General features: G+C 33.6%; 1 protein-coding gene and 1 long non-coding RNA gene across 2 annotated transcripts in view; both read left to right on the forward strand.

Moving 5' to 3' along the window:
* The window catches only part of LOC100369366 (prolyl endopeptidase-like), a 33143-nt gene extending 29347 nt beyond the window's left edge, over positions 1-3796 (forward strand). The window contains exons 16-17 of the mRNA XM_002733815.4: positions 108-333; positions 1779-3796. Coding sequence (XP_002733861.1) covers positions 108-333; positions 1779-1868 — 316 coding nt within the window. The 3' untranslated portion in view covers positions 1869-3796. The remainder of the gene's footprint in view (positions 1-107; positions 334-1778) is intronic.
* Positions 3797-4869: 1073 nt separating this feature from the next.
* On the forward strand, positions 4870-9823 carry LOC144350106 (uncharacterized). Its single transcript, XR_013420160.1, has 2 exons — positions 4870-4954; positions 9704-9823. It is a non-coding gene; the product is annotated as an uncharacterized LOC144350106 (long non-coding RNA).
* The last annotated feature ends 2253 nt before the right edge of the window (positions 9824-12076 follow it).

The following is a 12076-nucleotide window of genomic DNA, read 5'->3' on the forward strand; positions in this document are numbered from 1 at the left end:
AATCAGTGTTTTCAACCATAATACAACATTTTAATTTTTAATTTCTGTACTTTCTTCTAAGTACATTCTTTTCTTAATCTGAGGTTCACTTTTTTTAATTGTAATAGGTACTCTCCTCTTCACAACATCAAATCACCAGATGGTGATACCCAGTACCCATCCATGCTACTACTAACAGCCGATCACGATGACAGAGTAGTCCCCTTACATTCATTGAAGTATATTGCTGAACTACAACACACAATGGGATCAGAATCCAAACAAACCAATCCTCTGATGATCCGACTTGATACCAAAGCTGGTCATGGTGCCGGTAAACCCACAGCTAAAGTTGTAAGTACTGATATATGGTACAATTTTCTCATAAAATCTCACCAATGTTTGAAATGTATACATGTACCAATATATATACAACGTAAAAGGGGTCGCATACTACAATTGAAATATTATAAACGACAATTGAAAAATTAAATAGGGTTATTTTACACATAGAGCCAACTCGTCAACTCCCCTGAATTTTACAAAATTAGAGATCTTCCATTCTCTGGGAAATCTCGCATTTTGTGCGAAATTTAACGATCTGATTTTGAATTCAAATTTGTTATAGAATTTACTTAATCATAAGTGAGATCTCATTCATGGGAAAGAAAGTTTTATTTACTGAATCTGTCAACATCATATTGTGTATCAGAATGATACTCTGTTTGAAACGTACATTCTGAGTGGACAGTTAAGATAGTGCAATTTGAACAAGACTCGCAATGAAAGTTGGTCAGATCTGCTTGCGAGTTTCACAATATTAAACAAAAAAAAGTATTAAGTTAAGAAGGAGTATATTTAATAGCCAAACAATTAATACAATTTTGCATAATAATACATTACTGAGACAGTTAAAAATTATTTTTTGTTGAAAAAAAGTCATAATATATGATTAACATAAATATTTGGAATTTGACTTACACTTGTATTGCCATTTATTTGCCTATTTAGTACAAAACATATGGATTAGTATTACAAAGAAAAACAAATACGAAAAAAATAACAAAGTGCAGCTCATCATGCTTCTCAAGGTAGCAGGATAGTCTTCTTGCTAGAAAAATGTTGAACCCATATATTGAATTTTCAGAAAGCATTTGGCCTAAATTTGTTCAAGTTTGTTTTAGGGTCACATGACTCTTAAATGTGATAAATGATTAACTTGAACAAAAAAATTAATTCAGTTCAAATGATTTCTGGAAATGCACAGCGTTAATAAATAATACATATAAATAAATCAAAAACCTCTGTAAAGTAATAAATTTCCTAGACCATTTGGTATTCAGTTCAGGGAAGTTTCACTGTTCTTCTTCCCCAAACAAGTTTAATCTGTTTATCTCTTTCATCTATAACTAATGTCATATTGTTTCAGAGTTTCAGAATTAGCACTGAATTTATTTTTTAGGTAATATTTGGACCAGAAAAGCAGGGTTGAGATAATATGGCTGTTAATGGGTTTCTACATGTAATTTATTGTGCTTTTTAGTAATTCTACACATTAAATTTTTGCCATATACTATGGATTACTTTATTTTACCTGATATTGTATTTTAGTTGACATGTGTAATATTTTTGGTAATAACTTAAAAAAGAAAACATATTTTCACTCATACATTAATTCCCTTTAGTGGAAAATGAATTTTAAGTACCCTACTGTAGATAAATTGTACATACATGGGTAAAAAAAACCTGATATTTAAAAAATAAATAAACCAAACTCATGTTTTATGTATTCATTGTAGATTGAAGAATACTCTGACGTGTATGGTTTTATAGCTGAGAACCTTAAGGTGGAATGGAGGGAAGTAGAATCCAGTGCACCCAAACTGTGAAAATAATGTACCTCTTGTTATTAGTCCGATGTGTGTGGCTTTTTACTTTGTCAGTTTCATATCAAATGCAGAGCATTTGTACAATATTAGTTTAGTTCTCACAATAGTTTTTTTGTTAAAGGGTGGTGGTCTTTACACAGTGCGTGTTTGATGTTTCCGTAAACATTTTGTGTCACCGGCATTGTATACATCATGATGGCACCCATATTGCACCTGATGATCATCACTCTTTAAAGGGTCATTGTCTCCTGTATAATTTGTTGAAATATCCATGTGAACCTTGAACTTGAAAATAATACATTACAAAAAAAATATGAATTACTGTAAAATACTTTATTTTAGCTGGAATTAATTTTCGCTGAAAAGACATTTTGGGTGTTTTGTATGGAATTTATTTTCACTGATCTTTGACGAGTTGAATGCAAAATATAGAAAAAAAAGGTATTTCGCTGGATTTTATTTTCACTGAATCATTCCTTCAGCGAAAATTAACTCCAAGAGAAAATAAAGTATTTCACAGTAACTATTAAAACACATTGTTTGACGCTAGATTTACAGCCAGTGAAAGCAGCAAATCTGTTTGTAGAATACTGGTGACCATCCATGGGAATACATTAATACATTTGATTATAATAACTAATGATAGTCAAATGTGTTCAAAAGTTCAGCTTCAGCTGAATAAAATGTTGCTGCTTAGTAACCAAGTCTGTTTATTGTTTGGACAGTCTTGAAATCTTGTATCAGTCATTTATCACTTTTTGCAAATTTTGTTTCACGTGCATGCTATAACCACAAGTAACCTATGAAGTAAGTAACATTCAAAATTCACATGAATATAATCGGGTGTGGATTACAGACAAATAACAACTTATTAACTGTAAAATGTTTTAAATTCATGAGAGAGAAATTTTGTTGCGAACCAAATAATATGCAGTCACAGCAACTTTTGGAAATAGTGTCAAAACAAACTCCATTAGGTCTGGCAATGAATGAACACTTATACAGTGTTTACTAAAAGTGCATCTAAATAAAAAAATGCATTTATCTCTTACTGGCTCAATAAAATATGATCTATTTTAATCATACACCTGTCATTTATGCATCCATCACTAGCAGTACTGGTAATATGTAATAAATAACATTTTGCCTGTTTTTACGTATATATCCAAACAAATTTTAATAATTTTGGACATAATTTTCTATTAGCTACAAGTCATGTTAACATTTTTTGGAAAAATTATGAAAAAATTCTATTGGTTTAAAATATTTGAATGATGACATAAGTTGACATTGGTACATAAACGGTTAAAGGGAAAATCAAGACAAACTACATAATGCTCCCTAAAGAATAACCTCCACATTTTCTAAATTTCTGACTACAGAGGATATGATGTCATACTTTACCCACAATCCATCTGGATAATCAAGATGGTGGACTCCATGTATTAAAATTGCATGTTCTTACATTTGCCGAGCTCTTTCATCTGGGAGTATTATGTTGTTAGACTTGATTTTTCCTTTCAGCTCTCCTATGTTCATCTGTGGTATATTATGATGGGGCACTGACCATGTCTCCTATAATACTTGACTGCTGACTAAATATGCTTTCCACAGAAAGGGATAAAAACCATTTATGTTCACTGGCATTTAATTTCACTATGTTGATGTTGCAAAAAAACGAGTTCTATTATTGTTACTTTACATGTTCACATGGATTTAATTCAGGGAATTTTACTTATCAGTGAAAATAACAAAATTAAAATCCTGTGAATAATTAATGTGTTTTATACAGTATTATACACAGAAAGAAAAAAGCCATGCACTTAAATGTACTTGTTTGTTATCTATATTATTAAGAATTCTTTTGTATGAATTTGTTATGTTCAATGTTCTGTATTTGTTATTAAATGAGCAATTGATTCATTTTATTTGTGTGTATTGTATTTTTGTGTTTATGTAATTCAGGGTTTGTAAAGTTCTGGAATATATATTAGAAAGTCATGGAATTTAAAACCAATCACTGTTGCAAAGTGGTCAATTGTAATCACCATTGAAATTCAAGGAAATGGATCATTTGGACCGTTCGCTTAAGAACCCATTACTGTTCTAATGTAATAACCCAGAAAATGAACAGAGTAATCCTAAAAAACTGATAAAAAGTGTATGAACACTGATAATTGACTGAAATCTATAGGAATATATCTATTGTGGATCTGCTATATTGCTTGTAATTTTTACCTCCAATGGCAGTATATAGTATGTACCGGTACCTTCAATAAAGAAATAAATTAAAAAACAGCAAATTACACTGGTGCATGCAGTTAAAAATATCTTTGCCAGCCAAGGTTCATTAATTCAGCCGTCGCCTTCACAGGAATTGGATAGTCAGCTTAATCAAAACCGTACGAATCGGATGGTTTTCAAATGTGGTCAGTATGAAATCATGGAGCTATTGTCTCATGGCACCATGAAATAACATTCTTTTATCAAAAACAACTATTTTTAGAACAATTCCATGGAGCCCAATATTAAAGAAAAATTGCATTTTTTGCCACTTTTTTTAAACCCAGATTTTTAAAATTATTGGGAAAAACAAAAATACCCCATCAGTCACAATATAATTTTTTTACAGCCTATGTCACCAGACTACATAATTTGAGATATAATATTTCTGGAACCTATGGTAAAACCATTATAATACTGACAAAATGGCAACTATTCACTAAAATACAATCATCATTTCCACAAAAATGTTTCTAGGTCAATATAAATTCTTGGTATTTGCATTTATGAGTAGGATTCAACTTTCAGACTTTTATTTCCCAGTACAAAATATTAGTTTGAAGGAAAACTGTTATTTTGGAACTATTTTATTCAGAGCGTGGTATATATTATAATCCATTTATTTATATAGCAAAACTGAATGCTGTAAGGAACACTACTAGTATGATTGTATTTCAAACTAGAATGCCCAAGTTTTTGTTCATTTAGCAACGCTTGAGGGCGCAGTTACTATTAAGGTCAAAGGTAACATAGTGCATTTACTGTGATCTCGGAGATACCAGATTGGTAGTTTGAATTTCTCGGTAGGTTGCTTAATTTTCACACATTTCCTCAATAATGCGACGTCAGTGATTGTCATAATGATTTTACCTTGTTTCAGTACGTGAAATCAGTACACCCAGTCCTGTAGACCATTCGTTTTTATTTCTTTTTCGTCGTCAGTTGGCGGATCAGGAAATTCGGTAGGGGAGGGGGTGTTGGGGGCTCCTATTGACGTCGGCTGGGTTTGTCAATTGATTTGTCTTTTTTTGCGGGTTGGAGGGGAGGGGGGGGGGCTCCCTAAAATCCGCGCGTGCCTCCCGTCGTTGGTTGGTTGATCTGAACTATCCTATTTCACTATAATGAAAGGTAGGCACATCAGCTGCCGTTTATTTAGTAACATTGGATTCGCTGAGACGTTTGTGTCCTGAATTCATCCACAACGTTTCCAGATGCATGCCTGCCGTTTTCCCATCAATTAAATGACCGACTGTGGTTGTCAAAACATAATAAGATTTCACTTGATGTTTTACTTTTATATTTTAATTGAAATTAATTTCAAAAACAATAATAACTACTAACTTTAACCATCAATCCCAGTCCCCTGGGCCAATTCAATTGTATATCCCCCTGGGATGGGCATATATAATTAAATTGGGTAGCGCTGAAGGGTCTGGTTAGAGTTAAGGGGAGGGTGTACAAAAGATGAAACTCTTTCCTGTATGGCTCAAAACCACCTGAAACCCACAGGCTAAATAAACAAAAGTTTATACCAGGTTAACGTAACAATTTTATCTAAAGGTCATTTTTTCAATGTTTTGAATGTGCTTAATATATGTGGGAATATAGATAGTTATAAATGAGCTTAAAATAGTTCAGCCAACACTTTGGGGTTATGGGATTATCAGTTAATTGCAACACTAGAATTTTCCCTTTTCTCGGGGTGGAGCTACGTCACAGAAATGCACCACTTTGCGCGAGCTGCTGTGGAATGCCAATCAAAAAGCTGATAAAAACAGCTTGAGTTGAGAAAACATCGCAAACTCAACTTTGATGTAATCTTGTTACACTGTTCAGAGGAGTCACAACAACTATCTCAAACTTACCGTTTTCGGAGAATTTACTGGTTTCTAAAATTCTTACTTACACTGTTTGTTCTGAGCATAAGCTAATTTCTAGCTAGCTTTAAGCTGTTTTCAAACCTGTCACATACCTTGTTTGTACTCTGCCTAATATTATATAATAACATAGATAAAAACTACAAAATATAAGTTGTAATTAATGATGACAATGACAAAGCTAGCTGATAGCTTGCTTGGGAGTTACACCTGTACTATACATGTATGGTTCTTCTCTAATTTATGGTTTTAAAATGAACAAACATCGTTGAGATGGTACACAGTTGGAAGGAATCTACTGACTACTGACCTCAAAATGGTCATCTAGGCTGTAAAAATGTACACACAAAAATAATTTGCTTTTCAAGGTTCTGACAGTATTTTTGAATTTACAAGTTTGCATGCAAATGCGCAACAGACATTTATCAAATTTTTAAAAAGTGACTGTTACCGTATTAATATGTAAGCAAAGAAATTATGGAAAAATACGGAAACATTTTTGTGGGGCATTGACTATATATGTAGTGCAGTATGCTATGAATAAAGTATAGAGTACTGTAACATAACTTTTGTTGTATAGTTTCCAAACAGAAAATATTAAAGTTAGTGAGTAACTTGCAGTGTATAAAAAAAAATTTAGACAGTTATCTGTCAGTTTTAGTTCGAATTCAGGCTGAAATGCTGACTTATTGGATTGTTCTGTGTGCATGTCTGCCTGCGTGCTCACCTTTCTTGGATATGATGGTGCCAATCACATTCAAATTTCACACATCATACATTGTTCGATACATATTACGTATAATTGTTTTATGACCTGGTTTAAAAATGGCATTGGACTTAACCTTGATGCATGTTTTTTTGTTTTTCATATCAGAGTGAATGTGGCTGACCTGTGGGCATTCAGACGAAGTCTGACATGGAGCCTTATGGATTGACTTCAGTTCGTGCATCCTACTTGCGACTGTGTCAAGCCATATCTCTCACATGCTTGGGCCAAACAAGTTCAATCTTCCACATACACCAGACATTATATCGAACACATGCACATGCATTTGTTTTATGATTCGATTCAAGATGGTCTATTGGCAGCCATTTTAATGCCGAAATCACACATTTTCACTATTCTGAACCAAATCTCAGTTGTACATGTATGTGGACAGATTTGGTTTAAACTTGGCACATAATACATTGAACACAATAGGATCTTAATGCACATCATTTTACGTTTTGGATCAAGTTCGAAATGGCTGACTAGTGGCCATTTTGTTTTTAACAATGCAGTTCTGGATCCATATATCTGACATGCCTTGACCGATCAAGTTCAAACTTAACACATACATCATAAATTATATCGGATATGTGCGCATGCTTAATGCTTTTGTTCCACAATCTGATTCAAGATGGCCAATTGGCAGCCATTTTAGTGCCAAAAATGCCTTATAAAGCACACATTTGTGCATTGACAGATTCTGTTCAACCTTAGTACATATGTTGAACGTAATAGGACCTTGATTGACACTTTATATTTCGAATTGGGTTCAAAATGGACTGATGGCCATTTTGTTTTAAAGATCGCAGTTCCAGATTCATATATCTAACATGCCTGGGCCAAGCAAGTTGGAATTTCACACGTACATCATAAATTATATCTGACATATGTACATGCATTTGTTTTGTGATCTGATTCAAGATGGCTGATTGGCAACCATTTTAAGATAAAACATTTTCACCATTTTGGAACTTGATCTCAGTTGTGTATGGATGAGTTCAAACTTGGTACATACGTTGAACCTTATGGGAGCTTGATCACTCTATTTTATTTTTTGGATTGGGTTCGAAATTTTGGTGGGCATTTTGTTTCAAAGAATGCAGTTTATCATGCTTATATTCACCATGCTTAGAGACCAATCAAGTTCAAACTTCACACATTCATCAGACATATCAAACAAACGCATATACATTTTTGCCGGATACTCTTGAATACATTGAACATAATGGGCCCATAATAAGATTTTTTTTTTAGATCAAAATAGCCAAATAACAGAAATTTGTGATATATTTCACAGGCACTTTCAAATTCTTGCCTAATACCCTGGTTACTTGAAATGACGTGCTCATTGTCATTGCATGAGATATGGTTCTCACACTATGTGTAGTAACATTTAGTTACACAAAAATGCACATGTTCTGTGAATAACAAATGATTCTACAGATGTTTTTGGTAATTTGAACTTCTTATGAATCTTGCAAATATCATAACTTAGTACATGGATATAGCACAAATTGCTTCAAACATGTATGTAAAGGACATTTAGATTAAAAATAAGATTCTAGTTTGGGCTTTATAATTTTCTTTTTCTTGACGAAAATAGATGAGGCTTTTTATCTAATCTTTCACAGATTGTATTATGTTGTTATTGTCACAAAGTGTTTGGATTGTATTTGTAAGGAATAAATTATTCATCATACCTGAGATGTTTATTTATGTAATTATTTAATGGTCAACCTCACTCCTGAGACCAAATGTCGCAAAGTCAGTATAATAGATAATATAGTTAAATATTTTGTGTATGACAGACAGTAATTCATTTCTTATAATCTTACAAACCACTTTGTGATAGTCATCGTGGTGATGTGAGTGAAAAAGTTCCTTTAGAATTCCCATAGGTGATATTTAAACAATCTCTTTAAAAAGATCTTGAAATGTATTTTTTTAGTCATTTATTTAATTCTTTTTTAATTTATTATCTTTATTTAAGTTTTTAATTTATTAATTATTTTGGGCTGATGATAATAGATTTTGAGTTGCAGACGCAGAATTGTTTTTCTCTTTTTTTTTGTATTCAGAGATATAGTTATAGTTCACATGTTATTAAACTGAGGTTCTGCAAACACCAGGATTGCACCAAAGAATCATGGGAAATGTTATTCAATAAGTAAGAGTGAATGTTGGCAAGGTGATAATTTTGACGGCCTTCTGCCAACAAACTAAATGTACATATTGTTTAAATGACGTAGAATCTATGTAACCATTGGGGCCTGTTTATTTGTCCATGGACATGGCAGTATAATAAGGAGTGGATGTGGAGTGCATGCTGAAACATTGTATGTAACGATTCTCTGCGTGTTTATGACTCCCATGTGGGAGGCATGCAATTGGTACTCTTTGCAGTTATCATGATTGTCCCACTCATCAGATTTCAATTAAACTTGTAGACGCCCTCGGGTAATTCACAAACCTTTCATGCTGAAACCATGCATATTAAGTACGAAATTTACATAAATTATGTGAATCAAGTACCATTCATCAGATTTTAATAAAACTTTAGGTATACATGTAGATGATATAAAGTAACCCACTGACCTGTTTATTTTAGAGATGAAGCCCATGCATATTGTTCACCTAATTTGCATAAATTAGACAACTTTCTGACATCCCATAACTTATAAAACCTTTTACCACAGTGGTTTGGGAGTTATAATACTTACATATCACTATGGTTGCATCATTGCATATTAATTACCCAATTATTAGATAATTTTTAGTGTCAAGAACCTCTAATTATATTTCAGTGCAAGATCAAATTTATGAACCCTTATTTAATGTTGTCAAATTGCCTTACCAGAAGTGTAAAACTATATTTAGTGTGACATGATGTTTAATCTTTCTTTTAGACGGATGTATCTGTAGTACAAAATGGAATGCAATTTGATGTCTGATGTGGCAGTGTTATTATCAGAACCAGATTATGCAAAACACTTCCTGCAAAGACTGAATGAACAGAGAAAAGAGAATGTGTTTACTGATATCACACTGTGTGCTGGCAGTGAGCAATATCCATGTCACCAAGCTGTCTTGGCAAGCTGTAGTCCAGTTTGTGCAGAGACATTCAAAAGTCAACCCAATATAATCTCACTAGAGATTCATGATGTTGATGCCGATATGCTCAAGCTGTTCATTGATTTTACTTACTGCGGTGAATTGAGAATGCCTATCAAGGATGTTAAAAAGCTCAAAAATGTTGCAGATCACTTTGAAGTGGTTTCCTTGGGTAAAAGTTGTGAAAAAATAATCAACGAAATGCAAGAGAAACAAGATTTACAAACATCTGTGCATGGGCCCGAGGAATTGACATGGAACAACCAAGTAAATGTGAGTGATCAAAATGATTATGATCATGAAGATCAGAATTGCAAGCAAATGATCACTGATAGCAAAGAAGATATGAACATGGTTTGTGAAAGAACCAGCAGCCAAAACACTGGTGAATCAACTCTCAGCTTTGAAGGTGTTGATGTAAGAAGTAATAATGAAGGACTGGTAAACTCCGAAACAGAGGGGAATGTCTTTATGAATACATACAATCCACATGCAAATGGCGAGAGTTCAGATGAAGATGGTGAGGTAGCTGATGGGACTGCCAGTAGCGGTGAATATTGTGAGAGTAATATCACTTTGATAGACACAAGTCAAAAGGATGAAACTCAGAAAACAATAAAATCCATTGGTTTAAAAGCAGCACGTAGACGGAAACACAGATGTAGTATTTGCTTCAAGTTTTTTAATGCATTAAGCACATTAAATGTACATGTTAAAAATTGCCATAATGACCAATCTTGGAAATGCAATGTTTGTGATACGAGTTTTCCACGGAAAGCAAAACTTCAACACCACAAATACAGGCTTCACTGCAAGCAAAAATGTCAGCATTGTGACAAGGAGTTTGACAGTCTAAAACATCTATCAACAAATAAAGACGCAAAAGGAATATTACTGTATGAATGTGATGGATGCAATGGATATTTTGAACCACAAGTAACATCACCATTCAATTGTAAAATGTGTTGGAAATCATTTGGATATATGGCAGAACTCAAATTGCACCAAATCACACACAGTAAACGACGACAAGAGCTTGATATTGATCATTCTGAAGGTGAGAGGGAATTAAAATCATACCAATGCCAGCAATGTGATATAGTTTTTAAAAATGCAAAGACATTAAATGGCCATGTACGAAATTGTCATAGCAACCAAACTTGGAAATGCAATATTTGTGATACGAGTTATCCACGAAAAGCAAAACTTCAACAACACAATTATAGACATCACTGCAAGCAGAAATGTCAGCACTGTGACAAGCAGTTTGATTGTCTCAAGCGCTTGACAACACAGGACGATGGAACAGGAAAACTACAGTATCAATGTGATGGATGTAATGAGTATTTTGAACCCCAAGAAACCTCACCATTCAATTGTCAAATTTGCTGGAAGTCATTTACATGCAAGACCGAACTCAAAATACACATAAATATGCACAAGTCTGCAGGTATTGAAAATGAATCTCATGTCAATTATGAATCTAGAAATAGTGAAGCACAGGCAAACCAATACAAATGCATCACCTGTGACAAAGGCTTCCAAAATACATATGCATTAAATGGCCATATATATAATTGCCATAGCGATCTGACTTGGAAATGCAGCATTTGTGATAAAAGATATCCTGGCAAAATAAAGCTACAGCAACATAAATACAGACAACACTGCAAACAAAGCTGCATCCATTGCGACAAAAAATTTGACAGTCTTAAAACACTATCAACACATACAGATGCAATGGGGAAACTACAGTATCAATGTGATGGATGCAATGGGTATTTTGAATCTCAAGAGACATCACCATTCAATTGCAAATTCTGTTGGAAATCACTTGGACATAGCTATGATCTCAGACTGCACGAGAACACTCACACAGGTTTGGAACCTCAACCTGGCAGTGTCAAATGTGAGGAGTGCGGAGAAATATTTGCAACACGAATTCTGCGAAATGAACATCACATCAATGACCATAAAACTACAAAATATAGATGCGAATTGTGTGGGAAAGAATTCAGCAGAAGAACCTGTCATATCGCCCATGTCAAAAAACACAAGTACCAAAAAGCTTACACATGCCCCGTTTGTAACAAAGTGTTTTTACGCAAAGATACTTTCCAAGAGCATTGTTTGATACACACGAAAAGAAAACCTGTTCTGTGTCACGT

Source organism: Saccoglossus kowalevskii, chromosome 14 (genome assembly GCF_978046115.1).
Source record: "Saccoglossus kowalevskii chromosome 14, keSacKowa6.1, whole genome shotgun sequence".
Taxonomy (NCBI): domain Eukaryota; kingdom Metazoa; phylum Hemichordata; class Enteropneusta; family Harrimaniidae; genus Saccoglossus; species Saccoglossus kowalevskii.